Raw genomic sequence first — 22,865 nt, 5'->3', positions numbered from 1 at the left:
GGGAGGACTTAGATGACACAGCACCCAGCCTGGAATATCATAAGTGCGCAGTCGGTGTTCATGGAGTAAACTCAACTGGAGACTCCCTAGAGGGGAGAGGGAGTTTGGTGACTGGGAGGGCAGGAGAAGAGATGCTGTCCTCAGTCATAAGGGCAGTGAAGGTCTAGAGGGGCATGGGCAAGGGGCCATGCCCCTGGGGAGGGGCCCAGTGGGGAATCAACAGAGCCCAGGGATTGGCCAGCCCTGCTGGCATCCTCCCTAGCTCCTCCCCTGTCTGGGGTAGACTGCTGCAAAACTCAGAAATGGCCCAGGAGACGGGGTCCATAGAGCACTGGCCTTGGACTTGGTTGAATGGGGTTCAAGCTGTGGTTCTTGCTAGTCAGGTGACTTTATATTCTTCTCTTCTTTGAGGTTCAGTGTCTCCGTCTGTACAGTGGGTACAAAGTACATCCCCATCATCTCAGAACTGGGAAGACACTAGTTTACGGAGGGCACAGTGTTGGGTAGTTTAAACGCATAATCTTATTTAATCCCACAGTGGCCCTGTGAGAGAAGCATTATGACCTCCATTTTATAAGTGAAAAAACTGTGGTGCAGAGAGGTCAAGGGACTGTCCCAAGAACACACAACTAGCAAGCAGGCAGAGCTGGGATTGGAAGCAGGTTCTGTCTGGCTGCAGAGTCCCTTCATTATTTGACACACAGTTACTGAGTGACCACTATGTGTTAAACGTTGGGTTGAGGGGATCAGGGACAGGCGATCCCTGCTGTCAAGGAGCTTACATTCTGACAGCACGCCTGACAGCAGGCAACCACATAAACAAAATAACTGCAGACTGCATTAAAGCGCTCTGGAAAACATAAACCGGTGCGTTTATAAACTGGAGAATACAGAGAAGGGCTATTTTAAACTGGGGGAGGGGGGCCGAGGTCAGCATCTCCAAAGACTGAGACCGGTAGGATGAGAAGGCCCCCAGGTCAGGGTAAAAACTTGGCTTGTTTGGGAAGTGATGAAGGCCCGAGCGGCTGCCGCGGAGCGCGAGCGGGGGCGAAGGTCACTAGGCGCGGGTGGGGTGCAGGCAGGGGCCATCGGGCACCTAACACCCACGGGAAGCTATTCAGGAGTTTTTAGCACGTGGTGAACAGTACGATCCCTGTGGTAGCTCTGTGGCGGGGCAAAGGGAAAGCGGGCAGGCTGGTCGGCAGGCCGCGGCGGGAGTCCAGGGAAGGGGCTGGCAGCCGGGACGCCCCCTCGCCTAGTAGCAGGGCGGGGCGGGTCACGCAGCCCCTATACCCTGTGTCGCCTCGTCTCCCCTTGTCCCCGCTCGGCTCCCGTGGTAAGATCGCCCAGTTCCCACAACACCCCCCAACGCGGCGTCTCACTCGGCCCGCGGCGAGCAGAATCGCCTCGCCTCGCCCCGCCCCTACCGTGCTGGTGACGTCACGGCGCTCGCTGGCGCCCTCTGTGACATCACGGCCCAGAGCCTAGGGCGCTTTTCGGAGCGGCTGGAAGGAGGAGCTGCCTGCGGCTTGGGCGCGGCCAGATGATGAAGAAGGTTGTGTCCAAGCAGTCTCCGCCCAAGTTGTTCGGTGAGTGCGCGTCCCCGCGCGGGGCGCGGGTTGCTATGGACACAGCAGCGGCCGCTGGCAGGCGTGCGCGCTCGCGGGGTCGCCGGGGCTGCCCCCAGCTACGTAGCCTTGGGTACAGGCGGCGCAGGGCCGAGTTCACAGCCTGGGCGGCACCATGAAGTCTCTAAAGAAGGAATCCCGCCTCAGAATACCAACAAACAGATTATTGGAGTCTGCAGAGAGCTTGAAAGGTCGGCGCTGGCTGCCTTGGGAGCTCAGGAGAACTGGACAGGGCAGGGGTTTTTGGGATGGGAGTCTGCAGGTGGGGCTTGGAAGATGGGGTACACCAGAAATATGGGTAAAGACCACTGGGGCATGGGGTGTAGGATACAGGAGCCTTGGGGATGATGTACAAGATGGACACTCCCTAAGGGAGGGGGCATAGGGCATTGGGCCTTGGGAATGATAAACTGTGCACTGGGCCTTGGAGATGATGTACAAGGCAGGGACTCTCAGGGGAGGGGGCACAGAGCACCGGGCCTTAGGGGTGGGGACACAGGAAGTGGGGGGCTGACAGAGGAGTTTCAGGGATCAATTGTCGGGGAGATGGCATTGGGTAGGAAGGCGTAGGAGATCCCTGCCTCTAACCACTGTCTTAGGGTGGGACACAGGAAGCAGGATCCCCTGACCAAGTGGCGTGCAGAATTGCTAGAGGAGAGTTTAAGGCTAATAGGGCAAGGAAATGAGGTTCTTGGGAAAGGAATCAGGGAAGAATGCAAGAAACACGCCGGGGCGGTTCTTTGTGGGGGGTGTCAGCTGGGAGTCCTGGCAGAAAAACCCAGGAGAAATGCCTAACGTGGCTAGTCCTGTGTCTGCCTTTTCCCACCATGTGCCCTTTCCGGTCGGATGACACTTGTCCAGCTTGTTTAGTGTGGATAGCCACTGGACATAACTTGTTTCCCGGCCTCTGGTTACAGGCGGGAGAGCCACAGGTGACTGACAGCAGACTGACTACCATGACATCCTCTGATGTGCAGCCCACTCCTTCATAGATCTTTCTTTGCTGTTTCCATTTATTGAGGGCCTGCTATGCGTGGGCACTGTTCTGGGCACCAGTGGTATCAGTATTAACTGTATGGTCTCAGCCCTCAAGAAACTCAGTCTCGTGGAGACACAGAAGAGTAACTAGAAGAATGTGGAAAGATAATGAATGCAGTGTTGTAAATGCTGTGATTTAGGCATCTGTCGGGAGCTAAGGGGGCTCAGAGCACCTGAACCAGGACTTGGATGATAGAGCTGGGGGGAAGGTTTTCTGAAGAAAGTGACATCTGTGGCCAACCAAAAGAAACGGGGAGGGGTTGTTTTTCCAGTTCAAGGGAGCAGCATGAGCTGAGGCCTAGAACTGTGAGCACGTATGGCACGGGTGGCCAGGGCAGAGGGGTGAGTGTGGAGAAGGATCGGGAAGGAACCAGAGGGGGCTGCACAGGTGGGCAGGGGCCAGGTCCTGAAAGGGCTTTACGGGTTATGTCAAAAAGTCCGGTGTGCTCCTGCAGGCCCTGGGGAAACCATCCCTCAAAGTTGAGGAGAAAGCTTTGTGTGATGAGAGGGTCAGGCCTGGAGTCACTGGGGCCCCATGGGAGGCCTGGAAAGCTAGCAAGAGCTTAGTTGGTTTTCAGCATGGCATTCTTTTATGCTTCTTCATAGTACAAAAGTCGGATTTCGGCTGCATTGTGATGCTGTTTCATGCTATACTTCTTTAATAGTTGAGAGAGAGAGAATATCTGATTGCCTTTCCCAAGGGCAGTCAAGGGCTCTCCTCGATCCTGCCTCCTACTTGCCTGTTTTCTGGGAGATCTTATCTGATTTGAACTTTTGGCTGTAAATAAATCAAGGAAAGATTTTTCACTGCATATTTATTTTTAATAAGAGGAAACTTAGTTTGCTTAAATAACCCTTGAGTTAAGAACATGCACTGTTTAGCATGCAAGATATCTTCCGCCACTAAATAGCTCAGGCAAAGCCTCTAATGTAGTACTAGGGCAATACTTTTGCCTTCAATAAAATGCAGCTAATCAACAGATGCAGTCTTGTAATCTTGTGCTATTTGTTCTCCAAGGTTTCTGAATTATAAGAAAAAAGGCAAGCAAATTTTGTGGCTACAAACCTATTTAGGGACCTGAGCCATTTTGACTCCCAACTTTCTCCCTGCTCTTGTTGCTCAGACTCCCAGCAGTACCAGAGTCCTCTCCTCCTCTCCCCTCCACTGAGTAAAGCTCTGCCCTGGTAGGGACCAGTGGCGTCACTCAAGGGGTGCAGGGGGTACAGACTACCCTGAGTGACACTCTCAGAGGGGGTGACACCAAAATGACTGTCTATAGAATTTTTGTGCAGTGTTTCAGCAGAAATTTATTTTTTAATAAAAATATCTCTGTAGTTATAACAACAAAAAAATTTTTTTTGGTAAACCCAGCTTACATGTTTCAATATACCTACAAGGCTAAAACTCTATGCTAATTTACTTTCTGAACCTTTTAATGCCATCAGTCAGAACTGTCATTATTACCCAATTACAATGCTGCTTCGAATCACGTGGTTTTGTCTGTGCTATAAGCACGCACTGTTGTTTTCATTGCTGTGGGTGTTTTATAGTTGCTGATTTTGCCAAATTTTCTGCTGTTTAGCTACAATGCCGTGGTAATTAGTATTTGTGAACCTGTAACAATCACTTATCACTTTTTTGAGAATGAAGTAGTAATGACAGGAAAAGCAGAAAAATCAAGAAAGGCTTCCACTTAGTTACTAATAATGTTGTAATTCAATGTAGAAAGATTTTACAAAACCATTTTGTTTAGTATTCACATAATCTAAGAAATATTACATTTAAGCAATTTGCAACTATATTTATCACATATTAATCTATGATTAAAATTGATAATAAACTTACATGTATATCCATGGAGGGGGGGTGACACCATGAGTTACCACACTGGGTGATACCAGCCCTAGTGACACCACTGGTAGGGACAACCCCTCCCTTGGTTCCCCCAGCACAACCATGAGGTCAGAATTTCCCAAAGACTTTAATCAACACTAAAAAAAAAAAGAAAAGAATAAAATTTAGATAAGACAAGAAGCAGAAAAACAGAGTCCAGGTTTCCTCTCCCTCCATAGCTTCTTCCCTACCCACCTCCCCTGGCAGTGCTTGTCTGAGTAGGGGTCTGCTTTGGTACCTCAGAAGCTAGTACCACTTCTATGGGCACCCTCCTGAGCACCTACTGCCTGGCCTAGCTCCAGCAGAGGTGTCACCTGACTGCCCCTGAAAGGTCTCCTTGAACCACTTAGCTGTCAGGATCAAGGGCTTACCAGGAGCCCCCCACTCAGCTCAGATTTCCAGGCCGAAGAACACACTTCAGCTTTAGGCCTGACAGGACCAAGGTAAATGACAGGAAATAGCTGGGCCTCCATTGGTTCAGCAGTGAGACACACTTCAACCTTGCAGAATCCTCCCTCCAGCAGATCCTGAAGTGACCCACAGGGGATTGTCCCTCCCTGATCTGGCAGCTTGCATCCACTCCTCCAGTCCATGTGGCTCACCCTCATTGGATAAAACACTCTGAAATGCTGCTTTCATCAACTCACTCCGGGAACAGGAAGAATATCAGGTGCCTCAGCCATACTTTACGAAGCCGTCATGCCCTGGTCCCCATCTCATCCCCAGTATCACCCCCCACCTTCCCAATAAGCCCTCACTGTCACCATGCCACACACATGCTACACTCAGCTCTGCCTTTGCTCTGACTGGAATACCTTTGCTTCACCTGGAACACCTCTATTTGCTGCTCCACCTGTGCAAAGCCTTCCTGTCCTCCAACCCTAACTTAGCCTATAAAGCCGCTTCTGACCCCTGCAGCTGCTCCTCTGAACCTTTCTTTGAAGCTGTAAACTTTGTGATCCACTTTGTTTTCTCCCTTACTAGAAGACAACCGAACCTGTTGCCTGTGCCCATAATTTAAGTACATATTTTGTTGATTGGGGGGTGTGTGTGTGTATGTCTGTACTTGTGGCATTTTTTATTTCCTCAAGCAAAGGACCATATCTTAACATTTCATAGCATCTTCCTTGTAGTTTGTAGCCAAGAAAGGTGCTTAATATATATTCTCTGGGATGAATTTATAATTTTTTATGAGTATTTATTAACTGGAACACACCATTCTCGGACTAATGTGAGCATTTATTGTACTATATTCAAGATAACTTCTCAGAAAAACCTCAGACCAGAGATTTACTGACTACTTCAGTCTGAAACAAACATGAAAAATTAGTTTTTCTGTCACTCGAAGAGATGGGAGCTTTGGCCTCAGAAAATCTTCAGCAATTTTGAAAGTTTATGAATTTACATGGAGTGATTAGACAGCCATCAGTAAGAAGCACAAGTCTGGAGATGTTTAGTCTTTTGGGAAGATGGAGAACCAGCCAAGGTGACAGAGGAAGCAAATGCTCTGGAAAATAGAAATAATTCAAAAATATTTGTAAAAGCAGACTTTCAACTGGTAACAGTTCTCTTGGGCTGCCACCAACTTTGGTGACTTTATGTAGAAAGGGGAGGGGAAGTAGAAATCAAAACCTAAGGCTACATCTCCATGCATGGTGGCAGATTGGATCCCATTTATGAGGGTTGAACTGCTCAGCCGTGTGTGTGTGTGTGTGTGTGTGTGTGTGTGTGTGTGTGTGTGTATGCATGTGCATGCATGTGTGCACAGAGCCACACAATTTAACCGACAGATATGCCTGAGTTTCTACTGACCCCATTGCTTAGGAGTTGGAGTGTGGCAGATAGGCTGAATTTAGAGATTTTTGACTTATGTTTGAAATGATTCTGGCTTTTTTTTTTTTTTTTTTTGTCACTATGTGGGCATTTCCTAAAAAAAATAGTTTGATTTTTGTTGACAAAACACCTGCCTTGGTGTTTTAGTGATATTGCCTCTTAAAAATTAGAGGTGAAGGCACTTTGAGGAGCAGTAGACAAAACCATATTCTGTTTTAGTTTGGCAGGACTTAGGTTTTCTTTTATTTTGTGTATGGTCTCAGATCAAACCATTCTTAACCAGAGGGCTGAGGAGTGGAGGGTACCAACCAGAGAAATAATTTGTATTTGAAACTGTGAACCCATCTCTGTGGAAGGAAGACAAGGAGTGTGTCCTTGTTGGAGGTAACCTGCTTCTACCCCATGTGTTCTCAAAGGCGTGCTAAGGCTGCCACATGAGACTTATGACTCAAATCTCTCTGACTTCCTCCGTTGCCATAAACTACTATCATCATCAATCACTTCATTACTGCAGGAGACTCCTAAATCATCTCTTCCTCAATCTTATACCCCCTATCGATTCCCCACCATATCATTGCCCACGGGGTAAAGACTAAAATCCTTAACACGGTTCACAAAGCTCTTCGTGATATGGCCCCCTACTTCCCTCTCCAGGCTCACTGCTTCTTGCCCCCACTCTGCCTCCCTCCTCACTGTGCTACACTCCAGCTATTTAAAAATTCATGCTTCGAGTTCCAGGAATGTGCCCTATTGTCTCACCTCCAGTCTCTGTAAAGCTATTCCCTTTGGAATGCCTGTTCCCCAGTGCTCTTTCCCTTGTCTCACTTCTCTCCATCCTTTAGTTCTCAGTTCAGACATGATCTCTGTAGGAAGCCCCCCCTGAAAAACCCACAGACTGGGCTGAGGCTCCCGAGTGCTCCCAGAGTAACCTTAGTTTAGTCTGTTTGACAGTCTGTCTCTCCACTGGGCCCTCTTTGAGGTCTGAGACACCTACTTGTATCTCAGTGCCTGACACATAGAAAATGCTTACATCATATTTATTGAATGAAATAAAGTGAAATACATGATCAACAGTGAATGGTCTTCCCTAACCCAGAAGAGTGGATGAATGCCAGCACTGAAGGAGGCTGAGGAAGCATCTAGTCCAGTTGTCCCAAACCACTGTGCATCAGAATTACGTGGGGAGCTTAAAAAGATACGGCTCCCCAGGCCTTGGGGCCACAGAGGAGTCAGGAAGCTGTATTTGTAAAGCTTCCCAGGAGATTCTGAGGCAGACATTGACTGATATTTGAGAACCACTGATTTAGTCCAGCCTCCTCATTTTACAAATGGGAAGGCTGAGGCCTAGAGAGAAAGGTTAAGTGATGTACCCAAGGCTGTCCACCTTGTAGGCTGCAGGGCCTGGACTGGTACATAGGTCTTCTGACTTCAATTTGGGCTACAGCAGCCTCAGTCATTGTGGAGGGCCAGGGGGAGTGGGGCAGAAGACCTTCAAGGGAGATCTGTTGCCCCAGGGAGGTGCTGCCCAGGCACCTCTGCTCTCTGTCCAGGTGGTCAGCTCTGTCCCCACCATGGAGTCTAATATATATATTTTTATATTTACAGAAAGAACTCTTTAATCACTTGTAACTTTCTGCTGCTTTTCAGAAAAGAAGCGGGCAAAGCTACCTGAGCAGCCCACACCCCCGATTCAGGAAGAAACAGAGCCTATTAGCAATGTCCTACAAGGAGATGACATCCTTGCCTTAGCTATTAAGAAGGAAGACTTAAAGAAGGTAAAGATGCAGCCTAGGGTTTCCTTACTGCCTGAACTTTCCCTGCTGACCTGTGTGGTCTAGAACATCAACGAAGTCCACTGTCTCGCCACTGGCTCCCTACTCATAGAGGGAGTGTCTAATGCCATGGAAAAATCCATTGAACACAGATACCTTTCACTTTAGCATTTGGAAACCCTGGTGGTGTAGTGGTTAAGTCCTACTGCTGCTAACCAAAAGGTTGGCAGTTCAAATCCACCAGGCACTCCTTGGAAACCCTATGGGGCAGATCTCCTCTGTCCTATAGGACTGCTATGAGTCAGAATTGACTCGATGGCAATGGGTTTAGTATTTAAAGAAATCTATTCTGTTGCTGTAACATTTTTGAGATTCATACAGAATTGCAGGGGAAATGAGATGATAAGGTATATTGTTTCCCACTAAAGCAGGTGCCCTCACCCCCATTTTACGGATGGGAAAATGAGTCCAAGGAGCAAAGTTACAGATAGAGATAAAGCTGATAAATGCCAGCCCCCTGGAAAAGTCAGCCACTTCTCACCAGACATGGAGGCATACAGTGTTATTTTTTTCCCCAGGACATCACTGAATCTCATGTCTGTTACTCAGGTTTTTCCTTAACAGAACATATGGACAGAGCTGGGGAAACCGATTTGTCAGCCCTCAGTGATTCCACCAAGAATTAGAACAAAGGAGATGGGGTACTGTTTTTCTTCCTCCCAATCTTAGGTGGAATTCTACTCCATTTTGTTTCTTTTTAGCAACACATTCCTCGCCCAGGAACGAAAGATAAACCTGCCATTACCCAGAAAGTTATCATCCGTAAATTCAAACCCAAGGACTCTACGAGGAAGATCTGCCACTTAGTAGCACATCCTGCCACTCCAGACGCAGCCACTAAGCCCCTGGACTACTCCGGTATGCTGACCTGGCCCTAGCATCTCTGGTCTTGGATGCCAGGTCTTTGAGGCAGGTCTCTTATCAGAAGTGACCCCCTTGAAGGGCTTACATCAGCTATCTATGGCTTGTCTTTCTCCTTCCCTCTTTCCCCCCAGGCCCAGGTGACAGCTTCGATGACAGTGAACAGATCCTGCCGCACCATATCTTGGGGAGTCTTCAGGACTTTAAGAGAATTGCACTTGCTCGAGGGAACACCCAGGTTTGTTTGTACAGAGCTGCCTGGGTGAGAGAAGTCACTGGAGTCATTGCAGCCTCGCCACCTGTCAGTCAGGCAGGACTGGAGTTAAAGAGACAGTCCAGTCTCTGGGCCTTAAGTCCAAGATGATAAGCGACTGTCCCCACAAAATAGTTGGACATTTTAGTTACAAGTCACAGAAGCCACTCTTAGCTGACTTCAGCTGAAGGGGGAAGGGTTTACTATAAGGACACAGGGATGCCTCATAAACCCAAAGACCAGGGTGCATCTGGCTCTGAGTAGACTGCACGTGGGAGGGCCTCAGGCTCAGGACTGCGCTCCCTCCTCTCCCTCTGCTCCTCTGTGCACCGGCTTCATTCACCTTTCTCCGAAGACTGGCCAGCTCTCCTTCTCGGTCCATGGTGGTGGAGGGTGGCTTCCCACAGCTCCCAGGGCCACATGCAGAGTCTGTCTGTCTTTCTGACCTTCCCATATGCAGTGTTTCTCCCTGTCGCTCAGTTCCTTTGCTTCCCTGATTCTAGGCAAAGACCCTCTGATTGGTCAGGTGCTAAGGGGCCTGGGGGCCTGTGGGTGAAGGTGTCAATTAATTAGCGTCAGTTGTCAGGGGAACAGACCCACTAAAAGATGTTGACCACAATCTTAGAACAAAGGTTCCCATTCTGGGGAAGATGGGACAGACAGCAGCTTCCAAGCCCTCTGGCTCTTGTGATTTGTCCTCTGCACTTGCTACCCTGGGGTCCTGGAGAAGAGGTTTCTCAGCAGGAGTGGGACGACCCATGGCTGGGACGCCGGCCTCATGAAATCTCTGGTCGGCCCCCAGTTCAGCGCCTTCTCACCATCCTCCACACACTCACGTTGTACTTTTCAGCTGGCTGAACTGATACACACCCCACCCTGTCTGATGGCCCTCATCTCAGCAAAAGAAGAGCCAGAGCAAAAGAAACCTAAAGCAGAAAAGACACGTCTCTGGGCCCCACCTCCTCAACACAACTTTCTGAAAAACTGGCAGCGCCACATCACCCTGTGGAAGAAGCAGCAGGAAGCCCTCAGTGGTGAGCAAAGCTGACAGGCCGCCCGCCTGGCCTCCACCTGGCATCGAGGCTCTGCTGTTTTTCTCTCTCCCACACCTGTCCAGAGCCTGGACTCAGGCTGATGCTGATGGAGTCTGTGCCATTTACTCCCAAGTGCTTCCTACTCTTAAGCCTTAAACCAAAAAACCCGTTGCCAAGTCGATTACGACTCATAATGACCCTATAAGACAGGGTAGAACTGCCCCATAAGGTTTCCAGGGAGCGGCTGGTGGATTCAAACAGCTGACCTTTTGGTTAGCAGCCGAGCTCTTAACTGCTGTGCTCTTAAGCCTTAGTGGGTCCTAAAACTCACCCAGTGAGTGGGTGCTCAGGCCCCTGTTTGTTCTGGTTTGGTGGAGGGGCTGCATCCTTGGCTCGCTGTCTCTAGAACACCTGAAGAAGCCCGTCAGCGAGCTGCTGATGCACACCGGGGAGACCTACAGACAGATCCAGGAGGAGCGGGAGCTCATTGATCGTGTCCTTCCTACGCAGCATGATGGGAAGGTAGGGAGTGCCTCTCCCAAATGCCTGTCAGGAGGGGGTCTGAACAAAGGGATGGTGCGTCTCAGATTGCACAGTTGGGGAGAAGAATATCTATCCGTTGCAAAGCATTATAATGCCCTCAAACCTTTACCAAAAGACATCATTGATCCTTTTATTGGGTGCTTGGGGACTGGTTGGAGTCCCTGGGTGGAGTAGTTAAGTGCTTGGCTGCCAGCTGAGAGGTTGGAGGTTGGAGTCCACCCAGAGGCTCCTTAAAAGAAAGGCCTGACAGTCTACTTCCAAAATATCAGCCATTGAATATCCTGTGGAGCACAGTGGTACTCTGACGCACATGGGGTTGCCATGAGTCAGAATCAACTTGACAGCAACTGGTTTGGTTTGTTTTTTTTGCGGGGGTAGAGATTGGTCAATTAAGTCATTCAGCCTGTGGTGGTGAGTGGTGGTCAGTTTGAAGAGGAAGATATCACCGGTACTGAATTATTAGAATGGTCTTAGCATCTGTCTCATCTTTTGCATTATCAACGACACCATACTGTGTTGCGGTGTCTCAGTGCAGTGCCTGTACCAACCCACACCATCTTTCTGGGAGGCAGGTAAAGATTACAACGGGGCATCCTGAAAACAAGAGAGCAGATGCTTCCCTTCTGCCATGAATTCTCCAGTGATGGCAATGATGAATTCCCCAGAGGGGGCATCTGCAGTCTGCATGCTCTTGTCCTCTCAGGCTCCCCACCAGTACCTCCCCAAGGTGTCGGGGTGACCTGACTCTCGCTGTTCTTCCTTGCCAGTGCTGTGAGGAGAGCAGCGGGTTCTGGAATCAACTGGAATACGTGGGAGATGAAATGACAGGTCTGACCATGACGAAGACAAAAATTCAGCGTGGCCTTATGGAACCAATCACTCACATCAGGAAGCCCCAGTCCATCCGGGAGGAGATGGGTGAGGAGAAGGACATCTTGTGGTTGGCCTAGGAGGCGGGACAGTGTGGTGGTGACCAGCATGGCTGGTGCGAGACAAACCTGGGATCAAATCCTGGTTCAGTCACTTACATCTGTGTGACCTTAGGCAAGTCACATAACTTTCCTGAGTTCCAGTTTCCTCTTCAGTAAAATGGTGATAGAAATATTAGAAGAAACAGAGCAAGAGTGTAGGCTGTGGAGCCGCACCATCCAGTACAGCAGCTGTGAGCCACGCGTAGCTACCGAGCACCTGAAATGTGGCTAGTCTGAATTGGGATGTGCTGTTAGTGCAAAATACACACTGGGTTCCAAAAATTAGGATGAAAAGAAATCTATTTTATTAATAATTTTTATATTGATTACATGTTGAAATGGTATGTTGGGTTAAATAAATTGTAGTATTAAAATTAATTCCATTTTTCTTTTTACTGTTTTAAATGTGGCTACTAGAACATTTTCAATTACACACGTAGCTTGCTTCTGTGGTTCCCCTATGTCTATCGGGCAGCACGGCTTTTGAGCCCGCCAGACTGCCTGGGTTCAGATCCCAGCTGCATTAGGTTGGTAACCTCAAGCAAGTTATTTATCCTCTCTGAACGTCAGTCTCCCCATCTGTAAATCATTATAGGGTTAAATGAGACATATGTATTAAGAGGTCCTTCCCTGTGGTAGGAGCCCTGGTGGTATAGTGATTATGAGTTATGGCTGCTAACCAAAAGGTAAGCAGTTTGAATCCACCAGCTGCTCCTTGGAAACTCTATGGAGTAGTTCTACCCTGTCCTATAGGGTTGCTATCAGTCGGGTTTGGTTTTTTTTTTGATCCCGTGGTAAGCACTCAATAAAAGGTAACTGCTATTGTTTGTATTATTACAATGCCAAGATCCGGCTCTGTGGAAACCAATTTTTCAGGAGTTCTGTATAGCACTGCTGAGGTCTGGGGCAGGAGGACTGGAGTCCAGTGGGCACGGGAAAGCTGTATTTTCACCCTTCCCAGAAATGGTGCTGGGGAGGGCACACTCAGAGCCCTCAAGTAGTAGTGGGGAGGGGGCAAGGCAGCGGCCTTTGCTCAGGGTCCTTGGACCTTGCTGTAGGATTACCGGCCCAGAAGGATGCTTGGTACCGCTATACCTGGGATCGGAGTCTATTTCTGATCTACCGACGCAAGGAGCTGAAGAGCCTCCTGGCTGAGCTGAATTTTACCCAGCAGGTTGGTAATGCCCCAAGCCCCAGGCTGAAGCTCTTTTGGGTGGTACCTGTCTTCATTTGGCTAATCTTTCCTTTCTGGTCTCTCTGAGGATATTGATGGCCTGGAGGTGGTGGGCAAAGGGCAGCCTTTCTCAGCTGTTACGGTGGAAGACTATCCACTGTTTGAAAGTACCCAGGAAAGCTCCTCTGAAGACACAGTGAGCTCGTGAGTCAGGCTTGGGCCCTAGGGAGAGAGGCTAAGAGTGTGTGGCTTCCCCAGCATCCCAAGCATTAAAGGACAGGCTGCCCTCCTGAAATCAGGGTGCCTCCATCCCAGCCTCTCTCTGGTGGCTGCCACCTCCTCCTCTAGTCCATCCCAGCACCTGTGCTAGCTTTTCCATTTCCATCTGCTCCTTTCTAGCAACCAACTCCTAGTGGGGATTTCCTAGACATTCCTTTGCTGTTAAATGGGGCACCTCCAGACTCCCCCACTGCTGTATGTAGTGGATGGCTCCGTCGTGAGGGCTTGAAGAGTCTCTGGATTTCTAAGAACCTCCCACCAGAAGGAATTGGGTCAGGAGGAATCTAGGCTGCAGTGTGACTGATCGTATACCATTGGAGTGCAGAGCTGGTCACTTCTCAGACTTCCTGGCAGCCATTTCTGTGGGCTCCATGTGGCATGACTATGGCAGCTTCAAGGAAAACAAGTCACTGGTTTTTCTTCCAGAGACGTAATGGCCAGTTACCCTGATGTGACCCTCATGCCTGTTCTTGGCCCTTCCCTGCTCTTCTGTGGGAAGCCAGCTTGCTGGATCAGAGGCAGTAACCCAAAGGACAAGGTAAAACAGCCTTCACCCTCACCCACCTGCTGGAAGGGCTCCCTTGTGGTGCAATCCCAAGGTGACTGTAACTTTCACAAGGAGCCTGTGCTGTTTCCTGTTTGCCTTTTTATCTGGTCACAGGATCAGCACCTCTGAAAGTGGTAACAGCAACACTAACTTGAATAAGAATAAAATCACAAGGCTGAAAAGGGAGTGTCACAAGCTATCCAGTTTGTACCTAGCCCCCAAGCATGTAAACAAACCACCCCAAACAGGTATTGCTTTAAGAAGGTTCTAGAATAGAACTTTCAGGTGCTAGAAGCAAAAATGAATGTTCTTTGGATATAAAATCTGTTTTATCTCTGCTTTTTACTATTGATGGCAACCTCAGAGACAGCCACTATCATGGCATACATAGTGCCACTCTATTTGAGGGTGGCTAGGCTCTGCAGGCCTGGGACATGGGACTTTCAGTGTTAAAACTGGGAAAGTCCTAGGCAAAAAGGGATAGGTTGGTCACCTGAGACCAGGGCCCCCAGCAAAGACATTTCTCATACCTCCCCCTTCCCCAGAGTCAGATCGGAATTGCTGCCCGCTTGACCTTTGAAACCCTAGAAGGGGAGAAAACATCTTCAGAACTGACTGTGGTCAATAATGGCACTGTGGCCATTTGGTACAACTGGCAGCGGCAGTCCCAGCTGCAGTCTTTCCAAGACCTGAAGAGAAACAGGATGCAGCGGTTTTACTTTAACAACCGGGCAGGTACCTAGGAGAAGCTGACCTACTCACCAGGTCCTGGCTGAAGCTGGTGTTGTCCTCAGTGTCTGTGAGAAGCGAAAGTCTAGTCAATGCCCAGCTCGTATAAGTTCAAGTAACCTCCCCCACACCCCAGCCCCTCCTGTTTCTCCTGTGAAAGTGTGTAATTGCCTAACTGTTCCTGTCTGTTGGGCAAAGGGTGGAACTCTTGAGATCACAAAGAGGTCAGCTACTTGGGAGCAGAAACACATAGTCTAGAGGTTCGGTTACCTGTGTGCACAGGCCTGGGGCTAGGATGACAAACTGTCCCTGTTTGCCTGGGACCTTCCCAGTTTTAGCATTGAAAGCGCCATACCGCAGGAACACCCCTCAGTCCTAGAACCCTGCCTGGGCCTCAGTTAAATGTATACGCATTGGCTTGGGGCTCAGTTAACTTTATACATGCAGGCTTGGGGCTCAGTTAACTTTATACATGCAGGCTTGGGGCTCAGTTAACTTTATACATGCAGGCTTGGGGCTCAGCTAGCTTGTACTTACTGGAAACCTCTGACTCTCTGCCCCTCTCAGGAGTGATTCTGCCTGGAGAAACTAAAATATTTACCTTCTTCTTCAAGTCTCTCAATGCTGGGATCTTCAGGGAATCTTGGGAGTTTGGAACTCACCCTACCCTCTTAGGAGGTGCCGCCCTGCAGGTGAACCTCCACGCAGTCTCCCTGACCCAGGACGTTTTTAAGGATGAGAGGCAGGTCCTGGAGGTAAGGGACCCAGGATCTTTAACTTTTGTACACCGCACAGGTTACTCTGCCTGGCAGTGTGGCAGAGACCTTACTCTCCCAATCCAAGGGGTAAATTGACGCTTTTCATAAACAGGCAAGGACTCTTGCCCAGCAGATGCTTCCCGGGGCTTTGTGATGTGAAAGATGGGTGGGCAGGCAAGGGGAGGGGCAGCCTTCAGCCCCATAATGCATGGGGCCCCACTGAGTTGAAAAGAAATGAGTCTGAGCCTTAAGATGCAGGCCTCATGGAAGTACTTACTTGAATCCATATGGAACGAAGGACCGTTAATACCAGTACTATATTTTGCTGTCTGGTACTTCACAGTGGAGTCACATTTAACTGGCAAGACTTCCTAGCCAAGCCAAACCAGAGAGGACACTTTAAATGGTGGGGCGTGTCTACCCACCATTCTACTCAGTAAGCTGACCCCCTGGAGTGAGTGTGAGGCGAGGCCTGGGAATCTACTGTCTCCCAGTCAGCTGCACAGTGTGCTCATCTTGTGCTCCATGGGGTTCTGTGGAAAGCTGTGTTTTATAATTCACTGTGGCCCCCAAACATATGCCAACTACTTCAGCTGGGGCCCAGCTAGCAGTGATCAAAGGTAATTTTGACAACATGTCATTTCCACTTTTTTCACTGACTTTAGGACCTGACTCTCACTGAGCTGCCCCTCTGTGTGATTCTGTGACACCAACCCTGTGGCCAAGCCAGATGAGATGTTACCACCACTCTTGGCATTGTCCAAACTACTTCCCCTGCCCCTTCCCCTTCTTCCTAATATGGGGAAATGCCACGTAACCTCCTGGTCTGATACAGGAGCAGCTCTTCTCTGGGACGGACCCCTCCTCTACCTCCTTTTCCTACTCTTTTAGGTAACAAGGATGTTTGGAGAGACACGAAGGTTTTTTGAGTCCAGGAATAGGTGTGTGTGTGTGTGTATGAGAGAGAAACAGGAGGGACTCACATCCGAGGAGGCACAAAGTCCTGAGGGACCTTGCTTCCCTCAAGGATATAACACGGGTTTTGAAAGCCCGGGCTGCCACCTTGTGCCACCTTCTCTTTTCCAGAGTAAGCTGGCTGCCCACGAAGCCGTCACCATTGTGAACAGTGTGCTGCAGGAGCTGCTGAGGGGGGTCCTGACCCCCGAGCGCACGCCATCACCTGTGGACGCCTATCTCACCGAGGAGGACTTGTTCCACCATAAGAATCCTTGGGTACAGGCCCAGCATCGGCCTCCGCCCCACGTGCATGCCTGAGTGATTGAAATAGCAAACCCTTCTGTGTGCCAGGGCTGTTCTGAGCCTCTTACATGAGTAACTTACTTTCTCCTCACAGCAGCCCTGTGAGATTGGTACTATTTATATTCTTACTCTAGTTTGAGGAAACTGAGGCACAGAGAGGTTAAGGAGTTTCCCAAGATAGCTAGTAAGCAGATGCTCGGTGAGAACAGAGCTTCACAAATTCCTTCATTCAAACCCAATCTTGTTTGGAAGCCCTAATGTAAAAAAAAAAAAAGAAAAAAAAAGCTTTAACTTGGAGATGTTGAGGTGAAGGGGAAGCGGGGAGCCCCTCTGGCCACAGGTGCTCCTGCTGGCTTCCTCCCTGCCTCCTCCCTCAGTGTTCTTGAGGGAGGAAACCAGAGCGGGCTGGCTCAGGCTCAGGCTTCCCCTCACATGTCTTCCCTTGCCTCTGCTGCAGCTGCATTACCAGCACCAAGTGGTACAAAACCTGCACGAACTGTGGCATCAGTATATGACCCAGCCCCCCAAGGCTGAGGAGGCCAGGCCGGGTGAGGAGGAGCAGCTCAGCACCAGGGCCCGGGCCACCCTGGCCGAGTCATCCTATTTGGAGAAGGGTTCCGTGAGCTCAGATCTCTCGGCACACTTGAAGGGCCCAGTCCTGGAAGTCCAACTGTCCCAGTCTAAGAATGAGGCCCTCAGGGACTCCCGAGATCCCTTGGTGACCCAGAAGTCCGGAGGGGTGGCCAAGCCACCTCAGTGGAAGAGCATCATGGAGGAGATCCTGGTGGAGGAGAGCCTAGACGTGGAGAGCACCAAGAGCCCCTGGGAGCTGGAGAGCCTGCCCCTGCCTGAGTGGAACCTCTGCTTGGAAGACTTCAAAAAGGTGCTTCCCCGACCCCAGCAGGTGTTAGTAGAGATTGTTGTTGCCCTGAACAAATAGGGAGAGCCCCAGCGGTCCCTCTCAGCCCTATCGGCAAAGAAACAAAACATTCTGATGGCCCAAAGAGAGCATTCCCTTGGCATAGGAGGGGCAACTTCTCGACCCTGGCAAACAATGGATAAGGGTCCCATGGGAACAGATTTCTAAGACTTCCACAGAAGGTGCCCCAGACAGACTCTCCATGGCTGCAGCCCCTCCCAGTTCATGTTCCCCTGCCCTGTGCCCCATACACCATGCGTGTCACTAGAGGATACAGGGACCCTTGATGTCCTGGGCAGAGTGGTTGCCCATGGTGCCTGTGACCCTGCCAGGCAGTGATGACCCTCCCTGAGGAGAGCCAGCGAGAAGACGCCCTAAGCAGACTCAACAGAGGGGCCCTGGAGCTGTGCCAGGAGCAGAGGCCACTACAGTCTGACTTCCTGCATCAGACCTGGTACGTGCCCCCACCAGGAGAGCCTGCCCCTTCCACCCCCTCTTTGTGGCATCTGGCCAGAAGCCCGGGGCTGCCAGTCCCAGAGCAGGGCTCCCCTTGAACTCACTTTGCTAAAAGATGCTGTAAACATTCCACGCTGCTGGGATAGCTCTCTCGGAGCAGTGACAGCAGAGTAAACACCTTGTCATTTTTTTTTTTTTTTCCTTCTTCTTTCCTTATTCCTTCTCAATGAGCAAAAGAATGAAAGAGGAGAAACCAGAGGACAGTGAGAAGAGGGGTGGACTCCATTAAATGCTTCACTTCTCTGTTGTCAGCCTTCCCATTGCCTATGTGGAACCTGCTTGGCTAGGCTGGGGAACCTTTTGCGAGGTCCTCTGAGCACAGCCCTGGGAGCCGTATGCTGGAAATCCCATGTGTGGCTCAGCCCTCCAGTGGCGCTGCACTGAAGTCGGAGTTTAGACTCTGCATTCATGGGGACCTCCAAACCCTAGTCCTGGGCCACTTTTCCTTGGCTGTGGCCCGTGGGAAGCCACGCCTGTCACTAGAGGACACAGGGACTCTTGGTGTCCTGAATAAATGTGGGAGGGCACCAGCGGTGGAAGTATCTCAGCATTTTCAGGGATGCGGGTGAGGACTCGGCTGGTCAGGAGCGTGATGCTTCCATGAAAGCTCCCGGTACCAACATCTCTGAAGGGCGGGATCTGAGCTTCTGCAGGTTCAAGGCCAAATGAGGGGTAATGGCTCTTCTCAAATGTCTTGTCTTGCCCTCTAGTTTGCAGTTGTGGCGGGATGTGATTGACAGTCTGGTGAGCTACTCCCTGTGGCTGAGGGCTCTGCTGGGCCTGCCTGAGAAGGAGACCACTTATCTGGATGTGCCAGATGAGCAAGGTTAGACATGGCACAGCCACACTTCACGTGGTCTTCCTCCCCCTCTACCTGGTTGTGTCAGCCATTTGTGCCTGTGGTAGGACCTCCAGTCGGTCGAGCTGATAGAGGAGGCCCCTGCTACCCTTCTTCCATTTGCTGCCAGGATTTGGGAGCCAGAAACTACCTTCAAGATCACCTTAGTTCAGTTCCCTTATCCTATAGGTTGAGTCCCAGAGAGGGTAAATGACTTGTCCACCTCATACACAGGGGAGTGGCAGGGCTGGGACTAGAACCTGGGTCTGGCTGCCTGACCAGGCCTCTTCCCCTACCCCACAGTCCTGCTCCACAGTGTCATGCCACCTGAACAAGGGGCTCAAGGAAAGGCGCTCCCCTCAGAGTGGACTCTGCTCCCAGTCTGTAGTAATTCCTCGAAGCTGCTAAGAGCAGCTGGCAGGGCTCAAGGCTCTTGCCCTTTGCTCCCCTTGTCTCCTGCCCCGTGGTATGCTTGTGGCCTCATCTAGGCCACGGAGTGCCACGTTGTCTTCCACTCAACTCCTGTAGATCAGAAATCACCTCCCGTCATGGAAGTGAAGGCGACTTCTGGGAGAGTGGGAAAGGAGGAGCGGAAAGGGGCTTCCCAGGAAAAGCGGCAACTAGGAATCAAAGACAAAGAGGATAAAAAAGGAGCCAAGTTGCCAGGGAAAGAGGCATGCTAGGAGGTGGCCTGGGCCCGGGAAGGGCTGGGCGACCACGGGAGGGCCTTGGAGGGACTTTTGGTTGGTGGGCCGTCGCAACAGGTGATGCCCCAGCTCTCCCAGTGAGCTAGCTGCTGAGAATGCCTTGGACCTCAGATACCACTGAAGGCGTACATGTCTCTGACTCTCCAAACAGGACCGTGCAAACAGCAAGAAGCAGAAAGCAAAGGATGACAAGAAATTAATGAAATCTGTGAGTCGGGATAGGCTTTCCTTGGACGATCCTGCCCCTGACAGTGTCATCCCTTCCCAAGAACCAATAGACCCCTTGGTCATGGAGAAATACATCCTCAGGCTGCACATCGAGGTGAGGGGAAGAGGCCAGCAGTTAGTCCTCCCCTAACTCACACCTGCCCTGCACATCTCCCTCCCTCGCTCATTCACTGTATTTACTCCACCAACAATAAGCGTAAGCACCTTACATCAGTGATTGAAGCAGAGCTGCCCTTGTGAAGGGCATCCCAGTGTGGGAGACAGATCTTATCAATAAGTAACTTATATGGTATGCTAATTGATAAGCACTGTGGAAAAGAGAAAGGTAGCGCGGGGTCGGGAATGGGGAAAGCCCGGGTAGGGGCAAGGGGCAACGGCGGACCCCACTGAGAAGGTGACATCGATGAAGACTTGAAGGGAGGTGAGGAGTGGCCCTGTGGACATCCCAGGAAGAATGCTGTAGGCAGAGGAGAGAGTGGGCCAGTATGTCTGGAGGGGCAGGAGCAAGGGAGCGGGAGGCCCACAGGAGAGACAGACAGGTCCTGGGGGCAGGCCATGTAGGTCATTGTAGGCCATTGTTAGGACTTCGGGTTTTTCTCTGAGATGAGAAGCCATACTGAGTTTTGACTAGAGGAATGACGTGGTCTGACTTAGGCTTTAAGAGATCACAGTCGCTGCTGTTTGGAAACGACACTCTGTGGGAACAGAGTGAATGCCCTTCTCTTTCTGTTCCTTCCTCTTCCTCTCCGTGTTAGGCACATCTTTACAGATGTGTTCCTTAGGTGAACACCATGTACGGTGGATTTCCATCAATAGTAAAGGTTTGGAAACACTGGAGAGAGACTTTGTATGGACATGAACTGTTCTTAAGTAGCAGGTCCTTAGAAATCTGCCCAGGTGTTTTTGTTATTGTTACTATGGTTGTTTTGTTGTTGTTGTTTGGAGGGGAAGTCCACAAAGCTCAGCTCACTGTGTCAAGTGTCTAAAAGTGGTGCTTTGTCTACCTCTGATGCGTCTGGCTGGTTAGCTGTGATTGGAGTGACGCTCCTGATCTCATTGGATCGGAGGCTCCATTTGCTGCTGGTGACATCACCAAGATTTCTGTAGGCTGATGGGGTCTAGAAAGTAATTAAAGGGCTCTAAGGACCCAAAGGGTAGACTTTCCCTCGACTCTTTGCAATTAAGAATTAACTTGCCTAGGCTTGTGTGGTCCAGCCCCTTTGGAGCACACACACTCGGAGACCTTTCAGTACACGGATCTGGGATCTTACAGGAAGAGAAGTTGGCCTCTGGGAAAGGTAGGGTTGGAGCTGAGCCGAAGCCCACCTGAAGGGCTAAGTGGACACTCTCCCTGGTCTCCCATCTGTAGGCTCTAACGTCCCCATAGGTCAAAGGAGCACAGCACAGGATCACCCCCCAGACTGGTTTTAAAAATAAAATTATTTGCAAAAACAAGTATTGTACAGAAACACAGCGTTGGTTTTTGCCCCACTCCAGCTGTTCTCTTGTGGGGGTAGCTGTGTCCACCCTTGTAGCATGGTTCGTGCTCCCTTGTGCACATGTTGTCCACAGAGAGAACCTTTGCCTGTGATGTGCATCCTGTTCTTCCAGGTCTATGGGCTGCTGGACGTCCTGGTGACTGACATGATGGTCCTGGCTGACGAGCTCAGCCCCATGAAGAATGCTGAGGAGGGTTTCTATCTTTGAAACTGACTTGCGCGCCCAAGCAGCCTTCTGGGAGCCAGTTAACAAATCAATAAAGAACTTTTAGTTTTCTGCCATTTCCATTGTGCCTTTGTGTCTTAGTTGTTGGATTTTGATGAGGTCAACTCATGACCCAGCTCCGCCCTCGTCCCACCCTGTCCTCAGACTCCCTGCTCCAGTTCCTGGAGCTATCCAGCAGGAAGAGAGAGACACCACAGAGGAGGTGATATGTGGGAGGATGGGCAGAAGAGCAAGTTGGTGGCAGTACAAGGAACTAGGTGATAGGACAGAGAGCATCACCCCTCATAGTCTCCGCTTCTAGCCTTCCTGGGCCCACACTTTTAGGGTCACGCTTCTTGTAGCCACGTCTTCCTGAAGCATCATCGCCAAGTACAAGGAGAAACTAGGGGGACAAGACCCCCTGAGACCTGGATCCCGGAGATCTGCCCACTTCATCTGGGTTCAAAGGCCCCATCCTAGCCCCTGAGAATCATGCTTGCCACACCTCCTAAACCCTAGAAGCCCTTGTCCTCAGCAAAAGGTTAATCTTCCCATGGTGCACTGGGTGGATCTGGCTTAGCCCCTTCCCCATGTCAATTCATCGCCTTCTGGAGCTTTTTTTTTTTTTGCCTTAAAAACAGCCACTGGACTTCATCTCTCTCCCCTGCTTATAGGAGCTGAAGTGGCGAGAGATGGCTCTCAGAAAGAAAGGCGCTGTGTCGTCTCAAATTCGGTACCATGATTGCTTTTTTGTTGGTAATAATCATTCTGGGCCGGACTTCCAGAATTTGTAGAGCAGGTGCTGATGATGCAGAGAAGGTGTAGGCTGGAGGACTAGGAGAACAGCCCCCAGGCTGAAAGCAAACCCCTTGGGTTTGTGTTTGGTGTTTCTGATCAATACCTCGAGGACCTCAAGTAGCCTCCAGTTGAGACACGGGAGAAGGACGTTTGGAGCGAGGAGGATGCTCAATCCTTGTGTTGAGGGGCAGAATCGGGGGCCATGAGAGGGGCCTATGCCCACAAGAAGGTGATAACTCCACTGAAGAGCCAGCGCCAGGGAATGATCCTGCCCTCTCCTTCAAAGTCCTCCTGGCCCAGAGGAGGAAGGGTGGGGCAGGGTGGGTGTGCAAGCCCCCTATCCAACTGGCCCAGTCCTCTTGGGGAGGCAGGGGAAGGGTTAACCTACTGCAGGGTGGGAGTGGGTCACCAGCACTGGCTCCTGATCCGCACTCCTAGAGACAGCCAGCAGGCAGGCATCCCATCGCTGAAGGCACCGCCTGCCTGGCCAGCAGGAAGGGGTTAACACGCCCGCCCGCACT

General features: G+C 50.5%; 1 protein-coding gene across 1 annotated transcript; it reads left to right on the top strand.

Annotated features, from left to right (window-relative positions):
• The first annotated feature begins 1,525 nt into the window (after positions 1 to 1,525).
• MYCBPAP (MYCBP associated protein) lies at positions 1,526 to 21,693 on the top strand. The gene is made up of 19 exons (XM_023732767.1): positions 1,526 to 1,589; positions 8,041 to 8,168; positions 8,927 to 9,083; positions 9,221 to 9,324; positions 10,190 to 10,373; positions 10,780 to 10,895; positions 11,684 to 11,834; positions 12,946 to 13,061; positions 13,150 to 13,265; positions 13,767 to 13,878; positions 14,433 to 14,622; positions 15,184 to 15,371; positions 16,461 to 16,607; positions 17,092 to 17,517; positions 17,886 to 18,007; positions 18,780 to 18,895; positions 19,436 to 19,581; positions 19,766 to 19,936; positions 21,454 to 21,693. The coding sequence occupies exons 1-19, from the start codon at positions 1,544 to 1,546 to the stop codon at positions 21,547 to 21,549; spliced, it is 2,832 nt and encodes a 943-aa protein (XP_023588535.1). The 5' UTR covers positions 1,526 to 1,543; the 3' UTR covers positions 21,550 to 21,693.
• Positions 21,694 to 22,865: the final 1,172 nt, after the last annotated feature.

The sequence above is a fragment of the Trichechus manatus genome, unplaced genomic scaffold (genome assembly GCF_000243295.1).
Source record: "Trichechus manatus latirostris isolate Lorelei unplaced genomic scaffold, TriManLat1.0 scaffold00054, whole genome shotgun sequence".
Lineage (NCBI taxonomy): Eukaryota > Metazoa > Chordata > Mammalia > Sirenia > Trichechidae > Trichechus > Trichechus manatus.
The sequence above is the reverse complement of the archived record's forward strand: the minus strand, read 5'-3'. Positions and strand labels throughout refer to the sequence as shown.